Here is a 20,638-nt window from a genome sequence, read left to right as displayed (position 1 = left end):
CTTGTGGGTGGTCGGTGAAGTTGTCCTAGAGTGTTCTGATCTTGAGGTGGAAGCAGGTTCCGAGCTTGTCGCAGAGGTCTTGGGACGCAGTGAAGTCTGTGGCTTCGCTGCGTGGGTTGGTGAATTCCAGAATGACATTGAAGAGTTCCTTGGAGTTGGTGAGGATTTTGTTGTGGATGAAGTTCCTTTTAGTTGTTCTGATTTGGTTGTGGTAGTTCGTCATGCCATCCTTGTAGGTGGAGTAGTTGTCGATTGTCTTGGTGTTCCTGCAGTTCTTTTCCAGGCATCTGCAGGCGCACCTGGCTTCTTGGAGGTCGGTGGTGAACCAGGCGGCTTTTCTGGGGCGTTGTTTGCCGGGGTTGCGTAGTGGGGCGAGCTCATCTGCGCAGTTGAAGATCCACGTGCGGAGTTCTCTGGCTGTAGTGTTTGCGTCGGCTGCCCAGGTGTGGTTGTCTCGGTAGAGGGTGGAGTTCAGTTGCTCATCGGTGACCTTGCTCCAGTTCCTTCGTGGCGGGCGGGGGGCTGGTTTAGATGTTTTGGGTTTTTTCTATGGTGAAGTGGACGCAGTGGTGGTCGGTCCAAGGTGGTTGTGTTGTGTGACTGAAGTGGATGCTGTTTTCTGCAGAGAAGATGGGGTTGAGGGTGTGTCCTGCCCTGTGTGTCGGTGTGTTGACGAGTTGGTTGAGTCTGATGCTGGTGAGGTTGTCACAAAGGATGGTGCAGTTGGGGTCACTGGGGTTGTCGAGGTGGAAGTTGAGGTCTCCAATGAGTATGTAGTTCATAGATGAGATGGCGTGGGGTGCGATGAAGTTGGTGATGGCGGTGGCGAAGGGTGTCTAGGGGCCGGGGGGTCTATAGATGAGTGTTCCACGGAGTGTCGTCTTAGGGCTGGTCCTGCTCTGGAAATGCAGGTGTTCGGCGGAGGGGAAGGTTTCGCTGAAGGTGGTGAGGTGGAGGGTGCTTTTGTGGATTATGGCGAGGCCTCCTCCTGGGTGGTTGTGGGCAGTCCTTCCTCTGGATCTTGTAGCCGTACAGGATGGCGGTGTTGATGGAGGGAACGGAGGTGGCGTTGGTCCAGGTCTCTGTGAAGAAGGCGATGTTGGGAGAGAGTCGAGTTGGTTCCAGATTTCTATGGCGTGTTTGTGTACGGAGCGCAGGTTGGGGAGGATGCAGCTGAGGGTGTCGTCGGTGCTGGCGTTGGTGGTGTTGAGGGTCTGGGTGGTGGTGAAGGTCCGGCGGCAGAGGAGGCAGGAAAACTGGACATGGGTCATATTCGGTGAGGCCTGTTGGCAGTCTGTGTGTCTTCCGGGGTTGAGTGCGAGGAGTGCGGTGGAGTCGTAGCGATGGAAGGCAGTAGATCCAGGGCCAGGGTTCCTGGCGCTGGTCACGGTCGGGTCACGGATGGGCGCAGACGGGCTTGCCTTTGGCACGCCAGCGGCGTGACCTTGCAGCAGCCACCATTAAGTAGGGGAGGGGCGATCAGCTGGGAGGCGGGAGCGAGCGTGGGAAGGGGGAGGGGCAATAGGGGCAGCAGCGGCAGGAAGGAAACGGCGGAGAAAATGAAAAAAACAGTGGGCACACGAAGGTAATAAAAGGCGGGCACAAAATCACAATACAGTGGGGGCAAGATCAGAATACAGCAAAATCATAATACAGTGGGGGCAAGATCAGAAACCAACAGTTGCCAACAATACAATACAATACCGATAGACTATCACACAGCGGGCACAGAACAGAGCAGGCAGCAGCCTTGAACCCCTCGTGGGAGGAGGCTAGGGCTCGGCGGCAGAGTCGATGCTGCGGGGGAAGAACAGGTCAGAGGCCTGGGCCAGAGGTCTCACTCCAAGAGGCAACTGTTTATAATATTGACCATTAACATACAAACAACACTGTCAAGGAAGAGAGTGAATTTGGAACTCTGTTCTAAAATGTTGTACATGAGAGTTAATATATTTCATTGATCAGACACCTATACAGGTGCCATATTTCATGAGCAAGCAATAGAAGTTAGCAGCAGCGTCACTAGGGGGGTGAGGGGGGTGCGGACCGCACCGGGTGACACCATCACAAGGGGTGACACCACACCATCGGGGGACTGGGGGCGTACTTTCGAAATGGAGCCATTGACTTCCTATTGGCCATTATGTGTCCCTGCTTACTTCCCTGTGAGCGGCGGGGTCCGTGGCTGCGTCACTGACTCCCTCCCTCGCGAAAAAAATAACTCTCAGATGTCCGGGCGCGCCAAGAGCTCTAGGTGAGTCCAGCTCTCGCTATGCCTGCGTAAAATGTTCTCTGCATTAGGGGCCACGGGGAGAGTCTGCTCATCGGGGCAGTTTTCCAGCGTCCCCTGCAACTCGTCCATCGAGTCACTGGCAAGAAGTTTCCTCCAGGAGCCAGCAGCCTCCGCCTGCCTGTCTCTGCGCCACCTCCCCTGAACGACGGCCGAAATGCAGGACGTGAAGGTAGGGGAAACGTGCTCGTATGCTTTTAAATTTAATATTCTATAGGAAATGACAAGGCGGCGTGTGGTGGAACAGGTGTTTACAGTAAGGTGGTAGGATAGAGTATGCTGCAACAGTCCTAACAATGCTACCAATATAACTTCCCTTCAGGATTTGAATGACGCTGCACACACGCGGGCGGTCCCTCTAAGCCCCAGGGTATCATATGAAATAGACACGAACGTTAAAACAGAACCACACTTGTGTCGACTTAAACAATAACATTACTAAGAGAAATGCTCACAGAGCACGAGCGCAGCATGAGATATGCCGCGCATGTGCATATAACAGGTTCAATGGAAGCAGCAAGACAACAAAACCCAGAATCCATTGGGCTGTCGCAAAACTCTCAAGTATTAGAAACAGTCTCCTTAATGACCCGTCCTAGATGAAGGAAGTCACTGCTGCGTGAAAGACCCGCCTACTGTTGGTGGGCTTTGGGGCGTCACTGTAGGTAGGGCGTTGCCTTTAGGCAAGTTACCGGAACACGCAATTCAAGTGATGTCACATATTCTCTTTCAGTCTGATGGAGCCAATCCAGGCTGGAGTGCGCTGACAATGAAAGTTCCATAATCTCCGATTTGATCTCCCACCTCCCCTGGGATAACCTTTCCCTTCCTTGTCAGTACAAATGTTTTGCTTTGTCTGGAAGGGCCGATGCCGAGCGCTCACACCAACTGTCCACATCTCTGCTCTTTTCCCAGAGCAATTTCAATAAAATGTGCAAAGGTTAATTGTAGTTCAGTGCAGACGAAATCGTCATTATGAGCGGGAGAAACACTGTGAATACAGAATAAAGACTAGCTGATGAGGAGGCTGTGTGGCCCAACAAAAAATGGGACAGTTTCAAAACCTAATCAGATACAACAAAGACAGTGTTCTGTTGTAGGGCAAATTAGTAGACATGTTAATTCCTATTGAATTTCACTAGTAACTGAAAAAAAGCGATGGCTGTAGTGTGTATATTTTCTGGTAGAATTGGGTACATAATGATTACAGTATATGTAGAGTGGACAATGTTTCTCTAAACATAAGTATTAAACATATGTGTAAGTCTACAACAAGAAGTTGTTCACACACCTTACATGGACTGTATTATTGAGATATTAGCTATTTCTATATCATTGTAACTATAAATAGGTGCCATATTTGCATATTTTTTTTCATATTTTATTCTTACTTCGACACTATTGGAGTTATATGTGCCCAATATTTTTCTCTCCCATCCCGATTTCCTTCCCCTTATCCAGGATGAAAAAATTATTTTTATAGGTATGTGTAGCTTGGCAGTGGTGTCACTAGAGGGATGCGGGGGGGGGCGGACCGCACGGGTGACACCATAAGTTACCGCACTGGGTGACACCAACCCTAGTGACGCCACTGGAAGTTAGTTAACGCAATACAAATTAAGGGCTATAAAATCATTTTCAGAACATAAACTTATAAATTTGCATATTAAATTGTGGAAAGGGATATTGATACACATGCATGGACTTAACATTTGATGACAAAATTCCCTCTAGCAAGAAAGGCGCTCAAGGCATACTGTAAATGGGTTACAAACTCTGTTTGACTCTGTGGAGGGTAGGGGTGGCATGATGAAATGCAGAAGCACATAGTCAAAAATGTTGGTCCGATGCTGACGGGGTATTCGCTGGGATATGTACCATGTGGATGGATATACAGTTTGCCAAATGTAGATTCTTAACATTGAAATCTAATTGATGACAAGTAAGACATAGATCTTAATTAAATTAAACCAAACCCTTAGGATATCAGACTGTAAAACATACTATGGAGCACATATTTAAGTAATCCCTTGGGATTCTGAGGTTTGTTCCATGAATATAAACAGTGTTTACTAAAGAGAATCAAGCTATCATTTGCTGCCGGCCTTTCATTACATCATTAATCTACTGTGGTCCTCTAAACATTGGTCTTTTCAGTCTTCCCAGGATGGTAACAAAAGGGCTGCATAACGAGGAGAGCTATATATCGAAAACAACTTGACCGCAGTTAAGAAGGTGCATGCCACTAGAAGTCTTTGCTGGAGCAGAAACACAATAAGCCTTATACCACAATTCTCTGGACACCAGACAATAGTACAAAACATAAGACTGTGCTGTAAAGCCAAGTTTTACACTGTGTGAGAAAAAATGGTGTTTTGTGCAGCTGTACCGACTATATTTAATTGTAACTTTGTAAACAATGCATCGTTCAAAACAGTGCGAAGAGTGATTGGTTATTATTGTTACGCTATTATATCTGGCACTTACCAATGTTAATCTCATCATCTGTTTCAGCATCGCCAATGCACTCAAACTGGAAATCTTGGAGCGACTGGGAAAATTTCTGTACCGCTACTGAGAGATCTGGGGGAAAAAATACATCTGTGAGAGCATGAAACAGCATGAACAGTACATATAATAAGGTTGCAACTTTCTCAGTATTTATTTCACACATGGAAACATTGATCCTACATATTCAAAGAAATCACAGACTTCTCTTGTAATTACTAAATCAATTCACAGGGTACAACTACGGCTGACCTTTAGTTACCTTTAGTTGCAACTGAAGATCATGCTAAGCCTTATTAACTATAACTTGCATTATTCAAGCTCATTGGCTAACGTATTCTAACAAAATATATAGCTGACACCTGAAAGATTCTACCATGTTGCTTGTATTCTATTTTGTCTTGGCAGTTGTATTTATTCATGTATTAGTTTAGGGCATGCCACGATGGGCAGTTTAGAGGACAAAATGTGAACACATGTCGACAAGCAAGCATATAAAACACAGAAACAATATTGCCCTGCCTCCAAAACATGATTTCACTGTCTGGAGCAAGGCAGTTTAAAAAAAATGAAAATACACAGGGCTCATTCACAGTATGCTTTCAGCTCTTTTTGCAACACATCACAGAATGGCAATATCAGAATGTGAATTGTACTTTATTGTTCAATTAATTAAAATCATTCCAATGTACTATCATTACAAATTGCTGTAAAAGAAAAGGAGAAAGAAATTTTGAAAGTCTCACTGAGTATGCTTAAAACTTAAAAGTCTTAATTCTTGGAGGGATAGAGCCCTACATTCTAGGTGCACTTCCTGACGATTGTCATGAATGTCTTGACTCTTAAATTTTGGTGTTTTAAGAAGAAGGCTGCCCATGCTCCAAAGCCATTAGCCACTAGACATGGATAGTTTCTGGGCAAGGTATTTTGGGGTTTCCAAAACCTTGGCTATATGTGTGATGCAAGGATACTTCAAATATGCTCCTCGCTTCTAAAGGAGCCACATCAGGGAAACCACAATGGGAAATCAAGCTTTCTTGTGCTTGTGACCAGCTTGCCAGCTGCACCTAGGACTGTGTTGAGGGGAGGAAGATGAGGTTTGGAATTCTACTCTTGTCTCAACAGTACTAGTGCAAAGATTACTTTCTTAAAATCCAATGGATTTGACTTAACGGAAGAGAGTGAGTGGAAACTGTTCCTCCTTTGCCATCAGATCTGGGTGCACTTAAAGAGTAAGATTTTTGTACATGAAGTCAAGAGATTCGGAAGACTCTATAATTGTATTAATGAAAGTGGTTGTTCTATATTCATGTAAGTGTTTGTTCTATGATGAACTATTAGGATCTGGTGAGCAAATCCATCCACAGCACACCTTGATCACGAAAGAAAAAAACACCTTCTTCTGCAAAGCTCTAGATAATGCTTAAACCCCTCTTAAAGAGCTCTTCAATATCATCAAACAACAAACCTCCAAACCACCCTTAAAAAAAAAATCATGAAGATTGAGGTCTCCCTTGAAGATCACAACCAGTCAACCAATGTGAATCTTCCTCCCAAAAAGGAAGATAACAATCTCCCCTCTTGCTCCACCGCCTCTCTATCAACGATCCCTCCACATGACAACAACGGGTGTAATCAAATCCATAGACCCATCAAAACTCCTAAAAGCTGGAAGGTATTCAACCCACTCTCGGAAGCGGACATTTCCACTCTGCTGGCTAGGTCCAAACCATTCTCTCACCTGGGGGGGCCATCTTCCCTGGCAAAGAACCAACAATGACCTAAACCCCATCTGGACTAAGGGCTTGATTTAGATCTTGGAGGAGGGAAACACTCTGTCACAAACATGTCAGATATCCCATCCAACATATTATGATCCCATTAGATCCTATGGAGATCGTACTAGGGCGGACGGGATACCCGTCATGTTTGTGACAGAGTATCCCCTCCCCCAAGATCTAAATCAGGCCCTAAGATTATAAACAGCTCCCAGATGACTGGTGTGATGCCGGACTGCCTCAAGCTTGGTCAAGGCACTTTATTGCTTAAAAAACCGTGAGCAGGCCCGAACAACCTCAATAATTTCAGACCTGTTTCCAATCTCCCCTTCTTAGGCAAAATTCTAGAGACATATGTTATCTCTCAACTAAATCAACACATTGACAACAACAACCGCTTGGATCCTCATCAATCGAGCTTCAGAAAAAGATGCAGCACGGTAACAGCTATTCTGAACATAGTAGATGACCTAAATAAATTGCTGGATACAGACCGATGCTGCCTGCTCATACTTCTAGACCTATCAGTGGGCTCCGACACAGTTGACCTCCATCTTCTCCTGGATGCCATCCAAAAAAGATCGGCATGGACATCCTTTTTTACAGAACCGCTCTTAACTAATAAAAATAAGCAACCTGTCCTTTGACACAGCAGCGATTACACAGGGAGTCCCCCAAGGTTCTTTCCTCTCACCTACACTGTTCAATATCTATATGGAGCCCCTCACCATCATTCTCACCCTCAAGGAAGAACAACAATGGCTATCCCGCAACTACCTAAAACTCAACAAAGACAAGACAGACATTCTTCTAATTTCAAAGATAGAGCAATCCCCCCAGACGCAAAAATGGATAAACTCCATAGACGCTCTTAGCTGCAATCTAACCCTAGCTGATTTCGTAAAATCTCTAGGAATCACACTGGACCCCACATTGATTACGAAAGATCATATAAAAAACAGTGCAAAGAATGCTTTCTACAACCTGAAACTTCAGAACAAATTTAAACCCTTCCTGACCTGAAATGATCTCAAATCCCCCATGCAAGCGCTGTCCAGAATAGACTACGGGAACGCCACACTCACAGGCACGGCGAAAGCTCATCTAGCACCCCTGAGATCCACTCTCAATGCAGCAGCCAGAATGGTAACTGGAATAAAAAAATATATCCACATCTCTCTTGCCCTGGAAGAACAATGTTGGCTCCCAATTGAAGCTGTCTGTAGCTTCAGAACTGCTTGTTTGACCCACAAAGCTCTTCACACAGGGATACCAGCATACATCGTCTCTAACCTCAAAAGGACAGGACAGACTAGAAGACTTAGAAACACCCTACTCCTCATTCCTCCTAAAGCCCACAAACAAAAAAACCTGACATGCTCCTTTTCAAGGAATGCCCCTCAAATTTGGAACTCCATTCCAGTACATATAGGTCAAACCCCTCCTTTTAGAGCTTCAAGAGACAGTTAAAGGATCACTTCCTCAACCAGCATCTAAAGTAGCGGGAACTCTTCCACTCAAACGACCTATTCCCCTTCACTAATATTTTTCTTCCTAACTCGTGATTATAATCTGATGTGTTTTGTTTCAATTCAACTGTACTGATTATCTGAGTGATCTGTTAAGAACATGTATTGATGTGATGCGCTCAGATACCCTCGGGTAATGCCAGTGCTATATAAAACTCCAAATATAAATAAATAAATCAGCCGCAAGAGGTAATTAGGACTGCAAACTCCACCAGAAAAACATGTAGGAAGGTTTATGGGTTCTGGTTCTTCATCCCATGAAAGGAGAGCCAGACCAGTGTCGGCAATTTGCAAAGGACTACTCTATTGGGCTATGATGGCTCCAGTTTTGCAGCACATTCAATGCAATGATATGGGAGCCACAGAGCTGTCATGTCTTACTTGTGTGTAAGAAGATGATGGCAGAGAGTCCGTGCAGGTTAAATGGCAGGTGGCAGGAGGTTTCGGTATAGGAACTATACCCCCCTAGGTAAATGGACCTCTTATAAGCAGTGTGGGTACACGGGTCCCCCTCCCCACATGTCCAGGTTCATAGCTGATTAACAGAGATAAGTATTGAACAGTGGGTTGGGCCCTGGTAGATTTGGAAAGCTTCTTGCCTCTGCTTCTAGAGTGTAGCTGTAGTGTAGATGAAAAGGTAGGTTGAGCCGAAAAGAGAAATGATTTTTTAAATGTGTTTTAAGTTTCATGATAGCTCTATAACTGCTTTGAGATTATTGGCCTGATTTTGAGTTCTGCGGACGGGTTGCTCCGTCACAAACCTGATGGACATCCCATCCGCCATATTACAAGAGCATTATATCCAATGTCACTTGGAATATGGCAGGTGGGAAATCCGTCACTTTTGTGATGCAGTGACTTGTCTGCAGAACTCCAAATCGGGCCCTATGTGTTTAAATCTTCAGCTTGAGAACTTGAAAAACAAAGCTTCAAGCTATGTTGAAGTTCAAACATGTTGTGGCAGGGAGATAGTCCAGCAGAGAAGGAACCTACAGCTGTGATCAACTGATTTCTCATCTTACGCCAGACTTCTAATCAGGGCTGTGGAGCGGAGGTGCAAGCGGCAAAACACTCCCAATGCTAAATAGTTAGGTCATGTTACTTACTAAAGAAATGCAGCTTATTCCTAAACACACAACATTTTAACTGCTATATCACAAAAGTTACTGCAATAGGACAGGCCATGGTTAAGACAGCTAAGAAAGGAATTCTGTTAAAAACCTTAATATTGTGCTTGAAATTTTAATTGAATGCCGTTAGCAAACAAATCCAAACAAAGCATGCACTCCATAAAATATGACACTTTGCTAGCAATTGTTATCACTTTTAAATCCAAATGTAATTTTTTAAATGATAGTACCGTCATGGAACTAGACCTTATAGAATCGTACAGTTGTAGCATATTGTTGAGAAGTCAGATTTTAAAATAGAGGAGTATTTTTAGCTTAACCTGAGATTTCCCTTCAGTAGGACATTTCCTACCAAATGAGGCGCTGCACCTACTTTCAGCACTAGAAAAATATCTTGCAGAATATCTTCAAGTAACTTAACGGCACAGATTCAACCCCACTTAAAAATAAAACAAGCATTGGCATAGCCAATAGGACTCACTTTTGGGACCTTATAAGTATTTAGTTATGCAGCAACAACATTAACTGTTGCATGGCCAAACACGTATAAGGTCCCAAAGGCGAGACCTATTGGCTATGAGCATGTGTGCCACAGGACGACGAAATGATGGCTTTGTTCAGTCCAGCAGTCATTAGCAGCGCGATGCTGAATGTGTGCCTATACTAAAGTAACAGTGATATAGAGAACTACAGAGTGGTCCTGCACAAGGGACGTAACAGACACATCACTCAAGAGTAAGAGGTTCTAGAGCAATGGACTACAAATGCGTATTTGTAGTCCAGGCTTTTATTAAAGGAGGCATGTACAGCGGTGTTAATGCGGTTATGTGACTCCATTGGAATGAGCCGGCTGAGGCTTTGCCAGGTATTTATGTATTACTGTTTGTGTTGGGGGGTGGGGAGGAGGGATTAATCAAGTCCAGCGCCAGCTGAACGGAGCGCAGCATCCAGCTGCTACTGGCCATTTAAACACAAGAGATGCATCACCTGGCGAGAGAAAGGAGGGGCGCCGAGGGAGATGGAAGGAAGGGACACAGAGAAAGGGAAGAGAGGGATGGAAGAGAGAGCAGGCGAAAGAGTGGACAAGCGACGAGAGAGGGGTGGAGGAGCTGAGACGGCAAGAGAACGTGGGATGAGTGGGAACAGGGAGGGGGGGAGGGCGAGAGGGGTCAAGAAAGAGAGAGAGAGGAGGCAAGAAGAAAGACTGAGAGGGAACATATAGAGAGAGAGGAGACAAGAAGAGGGAGAGGGGGCAAACAGAGAGAGAGAGGAGGGAAGAAGAAAGACAGAGGGAGAGGGAAACAGAGAGAGAGAGAGAGAGGCAACAAGAAAGTCTCAGAGGGAACATACAGAGAAAGACGGAGAGAGGAGGCAAAAAAGAGAGAGAGGGAACATACAGAGAGAGAGGGGGCAACAAAGAGGGAGAGGGAACATACAGCGAGAGGAGGCAAGTAAGAGGGAGAGGGAACATACAGAGAGAGGAGGCAAGAAGAAAGACTGAGAGGGGGAGGGAACATACAGAGAGAGAGGAGGCAAGAAGAGGGAGAGGGGACATACAGCGAGAGAGGAGACAAGAAAGACTGCTAGGGACAGGCGCTGGGTGGGAGCCCTGGCAATGGGATAGGGTGGAAGAGGAAGGGAAGCAAGAGAGAAGACGACGGAAACTGGTTTTGGTATCATTTGTTTCGAAATGATCTTTGCAATGCTGTGTGTGCACGCGTTGCTGTGTGGTGATTTAAGCACAACCGACCACGCATTCTGTAACACACTCTTTGCTTGGAAAAAAAAGAGAGAGTATAAAGGGAGTGGTGCGCGCGCGGCCGTCGCGCGACGCAAAAGTGAAAGTGATCGCGATCAAGCGCACGGCGAGCGATGCGCTTAATGAGCATGAGGAATGCCATATGGTGCCTCTGCTCAAGGGCGCGCACATGCAATGCAACCTGTAGCCGGCGGTAGCATTTTTTGAAGCCCTTACTTAAAGTCTCGCCAGACCAGCGCAAGCACTGGGTCAGGCAAGACCTAAAAATGTAAAAATCCAACAATTGAGGGTTTACAGAAAAGCGCTAAACATGATGTAAACCATTCAATTCCTTATTTGTGAAACTTGTTAATTATTCATGTGAATACTTGAGTATCAGGAAGCGCCCAAACATTGAAGAAGAACATTCATATACTTGTCAAATCTGGCTCATCAAAGGGGCTGTCAGAGAAGGTAATAAAGGCATTGCAAATACGGGGAGTACCCAGGATGACAATATGTCACCCAATTGAAGAGATCAATATAGCAGGGTAAAACATGAATGATATAGTATGAAATGTGAAGACTTGTAGTTTGAGGATTGGGGTGAAGACACAATTATGGGTGACTGAGAGATAATAAAACCACATGAGAATCGAAGAGCGGAATTCGGAAAAGCCCAGAAAAAAGTCAGACATTTAATAATAATAATAATAATAATAATACTGATATTTGTAAAGCGCGAACAGCTACCTCACGAGGAGGTGTCCCAGCGCTATAGACCGCTGGGGAACCCGTCCTGGCTATCCCTGTGAGATGGTCCCTTTCTGGGTATCTCCAAGGTGAAACCAGGCATCCCCAGCGTCTGTGGGGGGCCGTTGTAGAGATGAGGCAAGCTTAATGCCCAGAGTTGCCGAGTGTGTTCCTGGTCAGAGTAGGTACCGAGGCGAGAATTATCGAGTCCGTTTTGACCCTGGTCCACAACCCTGCCGCGTCGGGAATTGAACCCTGGTCCCTGGCCAATTCTCTGCTTACGGGTCTGCCGCCTCTAACCAGTGAGCCACACCTCTCTACTCCCAAAGACTTACACCTACATTTGGAATACATTTCTATCGTGTATTAAATTCAGAAAGATTTCCTGCCTACTCCAGAACACCTAAGGAAGTCAAAGATATCCAGGAGTACTCAAACATGCATATTCATTTAGGAGTATCGAAGGAGGGGTAAACCTCTGCAAGGTGAAAAGTAATTGAGAAGAGGATTTGAGAAAGCAAACACTGTTTCTATTCCACAGGGAACATCAAGCAGGTTTCTGTACACGTCGCAAAACAAAATCCACCCTAGTCAATGTGTGTGATGATTCTCTTGATTCTGCAGAAGAGGCTTTCAGTAAACTGATCGTTCTAGTTTTCCCTGTATCATTTCCTTCTGTAGATTATACAATGTTTTGTTGCTGCCTCCAGTCCAAGGCCAATGTGGCTTCAATCCTTTCCAACCAACGGCAAAGATTGAGACTAAGCAGCATGACCTCCCTCACTCACACTCACATAAGGAGTCTTATAGGGCTCATTCCTCATGCCTTCTCTCTTTATCATCGACATCAAATCGCTCATGGAACTTGTCCATGCTCAAACCTTAAATTTCAACTCCTCTATCAAATTCACTGAAATGTTCCACCATGTTAATCACAGCAGTACTCCTGCAAGTGGCGTCATGCAGATCCATGTCGATCCTGCTCTACCTCGGAAGTGGCGGAGTGTATATATGTGCTAGTCCTGTTTCCTGTTTGACTATCTAAGCACCGTTGGACACAGATCACAAAACAGCTGTCAGTACCAGTGTGCAGATCTCTCATTTGGGACCTTTTTAGATGGTATAAAGAGGCCGCTTCACAGATAGAGGAGGTGGGAAGTGAGAAATTTTTGGCTAGATAAGAGTGTCCACCAGAAAGAGAATTATCACAGGTAAGTAACTTATGCTTCTGATGGTTGCTTCTAACTACAGATTCCTCATCTTTAGAATAGATACCAAAGAAGACGCTCTGAGGAGTGGGCTCAGACCTGTGCTTAAAATGAGCCAGTGGTTTACAGTGCTCAGCACCAGCACTTAATTGTCAGCACCGGCTCTAGTGGCAGTCCACCACATGGTGGCACTGTCTGTCTACTTTTAAGATGAGACAACACAGTGTTTAAAAAGTCAATATACATTAATAAAAGGATAATACCTGCTGCTCATGCCATTAATATAGCGTTAGGTGGCTTGGAACAGTTTGAATTGTCTCACCTGTAGGACAGCGATGGCTAGTAGCTGCGTTGGACCAGTCATTGGCAGTGTTGACAGGGGCAGTAGGTGGTGCAGACTGCAGTGGGCTCCTGAGAAGGCCCCTGGCACTTACCTTTTTTCAATTTTAGCACTGGTTCAGACCAAAAGGTCTTGCAGCACCGAACAGGCGAAATGCCCTTTCGTCAGATTTGGCTGTCAAGGCAGTAGTGCACTGACACCCGTATCATGACCTGGCATATTTCAAGAAAAGTCACACAATGCGCCAACGCAGTGGTAGGAGCCATGGCCCTGGTGGAATGGTTCCTCGGTCCCTCAGTCCGTCTGCTGCTTGGCCAATGCATAGCAGATCTTAATCAAGAAGACTATCCACCTCAACAGAGTCCTTTTCTGCAGCACCTTACCTTTCTTAGCCCCGGAGAACTTTAAAAGAGCTGACAGTCCACCTGATGGTCTTTGGTGCAATCGAAGTAAAAGCTCAAGGCCCTTTTGGGTTCTGGTCAATGGAGTCTCTCCTCCTCTTTTGAGGAGTTAAAATTTTAAATGTAGTTCACAGTATTAAATATTTTTGTGCCCTGTATAGAAGGCTGTGATTCCCTCAGCCAATCAGATCAGAATGCCTGGAGTATTGGCATGACAACAATATTCCATGAGCGAGAGAAGCAAAGGCATGGTCAAGACCGACTGTGGGAGTGGGTGTGTGGAAATTTAGCTTGCAAACTGAACATTATCTGCGCCATCTTGCCTCTCCCCAGCGCCACGCACAGCGAGCACACGGCAGCCATTTTAGGCACCCCACTCTCTCCCCCCGCTCATTATCGATCGCCAGCGCGTCCCCCTGGCGCTGCAAGCATCCCCCGCGCGCTGGCCACCCCCGCTCTCTCGTACACGGGCCATAAACCCTCTCCGCGACCCTACCATGGAACCACATCCTACGCCTGACCGACATCCCATACATGGTCATGCATCTCTTTTGATAACCCCCTTCCTCTGCGCCCCATTGTCCGAATCGATCCCAGGCCATCACCTAGCCCTGCGGATGCAGTTTATTGCCCCTACAGTAAGGGAAACACCCCACATCAAAGGGATTACGGTAGATCAAAGCCCCTACCCCCTGAGACCCGGCCGGTCACACACCCCCCCGGGAATTGGCGGAATGTCCAGCTGTGTGATAGCCATCTCCTACTGTGGATGGGGTGGGGACTTCCACTGTAGATATGTGTGGGAACGAGCTCGAAGTGGGGATTCCGAGGATGTTCTTTCATGTTCCAAAATAATCTCAAGAATGTGCCACGTATGATAAACCTGCAATAAAGTCATAAACCTGTGTATAAGAGGCCAGGCCTCAGAGATGCAGTTAGAGCACCTCGTGACGATACCTTGCTGTCTGATCTAATGTGTTCTGCTCCGACGGAATAAAAACTTTGTTTCCTGCCTTCCAGTCTCCGGCGCCTGCCTCTTTCATTGGTAAATTATCGAATGGTATGAGAGGCGATTACCGCCGGGCAATACTTGAAGGGTTATCGACTGAAACTGCCGCTACCATTTAACAATTGGCGTCCCAAGCGTGGGGCCCATCAGAGACACGTGGATCCAGTGGGAGAGGTCCTGACGACAGAGTGAACGACTGCAACGATCGGGAGAGCTCCTGCCCAATAGACCCTCGTCTGGCAGCCGATCATCCGAACTTCACTGGTTCCGAGCAGACCTCTCTCGAGTGATCTACGGTCCTGACTGGGAACCATCAGGAGTGCCGCGGCAAATACGGAGAGTAGAGGACGATCGGGCGCTGGAGGCGGAAGACGAGAAACTGTCCACGCGGTCCGGGTAAGGTCGTGATACACGACAAATTGCGAAATAATTGATTGATTGTTTGAAGTTTTGAAATACTAGTATTGCTCATTGATTGTTCTCTTTGAGATATTCGCTGTCTACAAACGGGGAGGAGTAGAAATACTCTCTCTCTCTCTCTCTCCCTTTGCAGATAGTGAAGGGTAGGTAACGCAGACTTTTGTCCCTGTTGAAACCCGTCGTGCCTATCTTTATCTCCCCACTGATCGATTGTCCGAACATTGATTGTTTTGAAGAATAGTGCTCTTTGAGGTATTCTCTGTTTGCAAATAACGTAGAATAGAAATATTCTGTCTAGTCTTTGCAAATAGTGAAGGGTAGGTAACGCAGACTTTTGTCCCCGTTGTAACCCGTCGTGCCTATCTTTATCTCCCCATTGATTGATTGATTGATTGTCCGAACACTAGTTGTTCGATATTGGTTCTTTGGAGGTATTCTCTGCTTACAAATAACGAGGAATAGAGATATTCTGTCTAGTCTTTGCAAGCAGTGAAAAGATAGGTAGTGCTGACTTTTGTCCCCGTTGAAACCCGTCATGCCTATCTTCTCCCCACTGATTGGTAGTTGGTTCTGCCCGGACCGCTTATTAGAGGTGGACCATCCGGCTCCTCTGGAAGGCACCCCTAATAAGGACATGTTCACTAAAATACAAACTAATCGCCGTAGTTTATAGCAAGCTATGGCATAAAATATACAAAGGGGGACCCCGAGAGTCAGTGGCCACTGGTAGGATCCTTTTTGACCCTACAAAACTAAAGTAATGCTAGGAAATAGCCCTTTGTGGGATATATGGAACTAAGGGAAGGAGCTAAGCTCACGGTCGAGACGGCCACGAGGTAGCCCGACTCCATCGCTCTCGCTACCTAAACATGTCTGCCCTACTACCCACCCCGCCCAATAAGCATGACCAAATCCTGCACAAACGGAAGCCTGCTGATACCCACCATCGACGTCACCGAACTAGGGCTAGATCGCGCACAATTGGGCTATGTTATTTTTCCGATTACGCAGTAGCATCCTTGTGCTCGTCGCCAGATTGCAAATATGTACAAACACTCCAACAAAGTAGTATAGTTATAACATTTTAATAACTTATAGGTATAACAAACACACCAACAGGGTAAACAGGTTAAAACACGTTTTAAACAACTATTTACATGACAGTCTGCTGCGACCTGCATCCCAAAGCATCCACGTCCACGTGACACCGTCCTCGCCTCTCCTTCCTCGAAGTTGCAACATTGGCATGTTTTGGACGGTCCTTTTAGTCGGTTTTGGGCTATAAAAGCCATGCAAAAATCCATTGACATCAGTGGCGGACGACTATGCGAATAGGCCGGAGGCTGCACGAAGCGCCGAAGCTCTGGCAGCGCCAAGGCGGGGTCTGCCCTGCTGGGCGGATCTTCCCATTCTCTTCTTCTTTCTTCAATAACGGAGGGTGTCCTGGCCGGGGGAAGCGCCGCGGACAGGCCTCCCCCACCTCCCCAGGTGGAGGCTCGCCAGCAGATGAGGGCACCCCAACCGTCTCTTTTCACCGGCCAGCCAAGTTGGCGCCCCCTGCGCTCGACCGCCGGACGGCCACCCAAGCACGGGTTCACCAGGATCGCCACTAGCGCCCGACGTGAGGAGTGGGCCCCCGCAGCCAAGTAATCGGGGACCCACCCCGGTGGCGATACCATCCAAACTGCTGTTGTTGCTGCTGCTGGAATCACCCCGGTGGCGATACCATCCGAACTTCTGCTGTCGCTGCTACTGGGCCCACCCGGTGGCTGTACCGAAGAGCTGCTACTGCTGCTGCCTTTGGACTCCGGCGGTCGGTTCTTCGGATCCAGGCCTAGCCCTCTGTGAGGCGATTCTGGACTCGAAAGCTTGTCTGCTTGGGCGTGGGCCCCACCCTTGACAAAACGCTCCCCTCAGCTTTGCAGAATCTGCTGGAGTCATTGGCACTCGACTCCCGCGGACTTCCGGTAAGGACAAACCGCCGCCATTGTTCTTTGCACCGGACGGCAGCCACCTTGCCTCTGCTTGGTGCAGTGAGAAAGACTGATTCAAGCCGTCGGCGGAAGAACCCGCCTGCTGCCCCGCCCCAAGAACGGACCACGGCATGGCTACAAGATCGCGGTGACGCCATGCTGACGCAAAGCTGACGCTAACGAAAGTTCTCGAACTACCGAAAGGAATTCTGGTCCAACAGCTAATTCATGGAAAGACTTAGACTGTACACTGGCCCGACCTCGCCCCAAAATGGCGCCGATGTAGGAGAGGCCTACAACTCCTTGTGGCGTTCCAGTCACGTGGCATTTTGTATTAAAAAGAGATATGTATGCGATGCTTCCACACATGATGGTCGGGGGGGGGGGGGGGGACCGATCTTATGCTAAAATAGTGTTGCTCATGATACTCGACGCCTCTCACGCCGTGGCCGGCCTATAGCGGTTGTAGGCCCGTATTTGTATACTGACATTGTTTTAAATAAAGGGCTTCTTAAAAGGAATTACGGAATCAATGTCATGACAAATCATCTAAGTTGGCAAAGGTTTTTCTTTTGAATAAATGATTGTTACTCCCAAGCAAAAGAATACAGATAATGCAGACCCCATTTGCCTGAATCTTTTTGATTAACGGAATTTGTACCCATCACACCTGTCCTTTTCCAAGAGTTGTCAAATCGATGGTCAACTATAGCTTAAGGTGTAGGCCGAACGCAAGGTATGATATCTTGCACCATAATACACGACCGATTGAGAAAGGCATGCACGACCAGGGAACCCGAATTTAGGAGATGAATGAAATAGAGCATCTTTGCCTCGGACAAAAAGAATAATAGGTCTGTGGTATTACCCACTCCTGCGGCTAGCCTGGTACGTGGTAAGTAGAACTTTTTCGTGTCTACGCGCGCTAAGGTACTTTGAATACTGCACATCCCCTCCCCTCTTTTCTCCCCTCTATAGGTCACAACGAAGTTCCGACTGAAGAATGGAGTGGACATGGACCGCACCGTGTTCGATATCAGGAAAAACATAGACAAACGTTGTGGGATAGTGCGTAAAGTGCAGACCACCATTGGGAACATGAAAAACTGTATGATATGACTGTGCGTGTGTGCTACGATTATACTTTATGACTGTGTATGCATTTCATGCTTGGGTCACTTGAAGAGAGCGTCACCGTATGATTGAAGTGCTCGTCCATCGATCAAAGGGAGGAGAGTAAAAGGTCCAACACCCCCCCAAGATAAACTACAAAATACTGAAAATACGCAGCATGCTCTCTCTCTCTCTCTCTCTCTCTCTCTCTCTCTCACTCTCTCTCTCTCTCTCTCACTCTCTCTCTCTCCCCCCTCTCTAAAGGCTTTCTTGCCCTCTTTCTTTTTGAAATAAATTAATGATACATACCTCTTCGGTAGGTGTATAATTGGCCTAAAAACACGGTGGTGTTCGAACAAATTGACAGAAACAAAACGACCATACTTTACCACGTTACTACCTCTCCTTTCTGCAAATGTTGAGCTTAATTGGCTGAAAAAGAAAGGACAGGTAAGACGACTGATGTCTCCCAATCTGGCCCTCATCACGGGGACTATATGTCAGTGGTTTTTGTCTTTAGAGCTTCAACAACACCACCTCTACCGCCCAGAATTGCCCCCGCCCAATTACCCCGAAATAGAATGTCTAAAGCACCCCGTTCTCCCAAAATAACCCCAGCCCTATACTAGCCGCCTCAGAGTATTTCTAACGAAACAGCTGATGACCTTATTCTCTAATAATACATCGCCTAAACTGATAAAGGGTTACCTATTGTCTCCAGCAAAAATAATGCTTAGCTTATGTTCCTCCCCGAAATGGATACTCGTGAACACGTGACAGTAGCACCTCGCACTTTTTCTTAAACTTAGCAGTCCTCGGAGGAAAATGTGTATTAACAAAACTTGTGTTAAGATGAACGAGTCTCTACCGGAGAAGCCGGTTCGAATTTTTACTAGACCAAAAGGTTGACAGATGTCAGGCTTCCTGCAACTATTATAGGGCGCAGGAATCGACACCTAGAAGGCCAGACAATGGACAGGGACACCCACAGAAACCTGCACCACAGCAATGATTAATAGATTAGTAGCACGCACACTAACATCAGAGTTAATAGACACCAATCATACAGCAACCGATACAAGCATTTCCGCAACTACTCGGTGGTTGGGAGAGAGGATGAAGTATGTAAATGTCTTCCCTGCCAACTCTCTAAGGTTTTTGTTTCTTGTACCCATTCGAAGATAACCTGCGGCCATCGGAGGAGAGGGGTCGGACGTGACGCACAGCCTGGCTGCAGACCATGGAACATCTATGGCATCGACCAAGGTGGAAGCATCGAAGCAAAAAGGGCGTGAGACGAGGCACCATTATCAGGATGATAAGCGATGGAACGAAGGGCTATATCAAGGCCCCCTGCTCACTGACCATCGTGCCTGAAGTCGCAACCCATCGGGCCCGATTGATGGGCCCAGTACTGGAAGATTCTGCTCTCCTTGGTCCGCATTTTGATCCGATCCCACTCCACCCCCTCTTCCCTCGGCATCCCGAAGCACGTCACACCCTTCTCTCTCTCTCTCTCTCTCTCTCTCACTCTTTTATATGGATTATGAATTTGACTTAACTACAGAAGAACGAAAAGCAGGTACCCTGTCTCAAAGTATCTATGATGAACTGTGTTAAGGAACAGGACTGTGATCAGAGAACAGCGAATGATCACACCCTGCCACGTGAGAAATTGGATTTGAGCTGGACCTTAGCTCCACCGCCGGTGCTCAACAGTGCCAACGAAAGAAGAACAACAATAAGAGCTTACCAGTGATGGCTCTTCGTAATAGGACACTGGAAAGAAGAACCCATGTTAAAGTTGAAAAATCCTCTCCCAACCACCATTTTATATTAACTATCTTCCTATCGAGTTTTCATGATGTTGCATCAGTCACTTCCGACTGCACACTGAGAAGTTTAAAAATCTAACTTTGTATAATGACATTCATACAACACCAGCCATGCACACGACTATACTGACTATCTTTTTGATCCACACGAAGTCTGGGCCTTATGTAATGTACGAAATATCCCTTGCTTTGCCAGAAACATTTTTTTTTGCTTTACAGTATCCTATTTGTGCTCAAACAAGCTCACCTCTTCCTACCCCTGGGCCTGACATGCGGCGCAGCTGATGTAACTTTGTATGTACTACCTCCTCGCCTACTTTATCACCTGTATGTAACTATGTACAAATGTGTCAGATTACTCCTGCCTGCCCTAAAAACTCTGTATCTTTAAGGAATGTACGAAAAACATTAACGATATTATAGCTGAAGGTTAACGAAGGTAAACGTCGGCCAGGCAAGCTGGCGAGATATGTTAAAAGGGAGGACTGTGGAAATTTAGCTTGCAAACTGAACATTATCTGCGCCATCTTGCCTCTCCCCAGCGCCACGCACAGCGAGCACACGGCAGCCATTTTAGGCACCCCACTCTCTCCCCCCGCTCATTATCGATCGC

The 20,638-nt window shown here is 46.6% G+C and overlaps 1 protein-coding gene across 3 annotated transcripts in view; it reads right to left on the bottom strand.

Moving 5' to 3' along the window:
• ARHGAP42 (Rho GTPase activating protein 42) overlaps positions 1 to 20,638 on the bottom strand; it is a 609,563-nt gene that overhangs the window by 363,486 nt on the left and 225,439 nt on the right. For all 3 annotated transcript variants that reach the window (XM_085621436.1, XM_085621434.1, XM_085621435.1), the window contains exon 2: positions 4,778 to 4,873. In XM_085621436.1, the coding sequence (XP_085477562.1) occupies positions 4,778 to 4,873 (96 nt within the window). The remainder of the gene's footprint in view (positions 1 to 4,777; positions 4,874 to 20,638) is intronic.

The sequence above is a fragment of the Triturus cristatus genome, chromosome 8 (assembly GCF_964204655.1).
Source record: "Triturus cristatus chromosome 8, aTriCri1.1, whole genome shotgun sequence".
In the NCBI taxonomy this organism is placed as follows: domain Eukaryota; kingdom Metazoa; phylum Chordata; class Amphibia; order Caudata; family Salamandridae; genus Triturus; species Triturus cristatus.
Note: the sequence above shows the minus strand (reverse complement) of the source record. Positions and strands in the feature narration are given on the sequence as shown.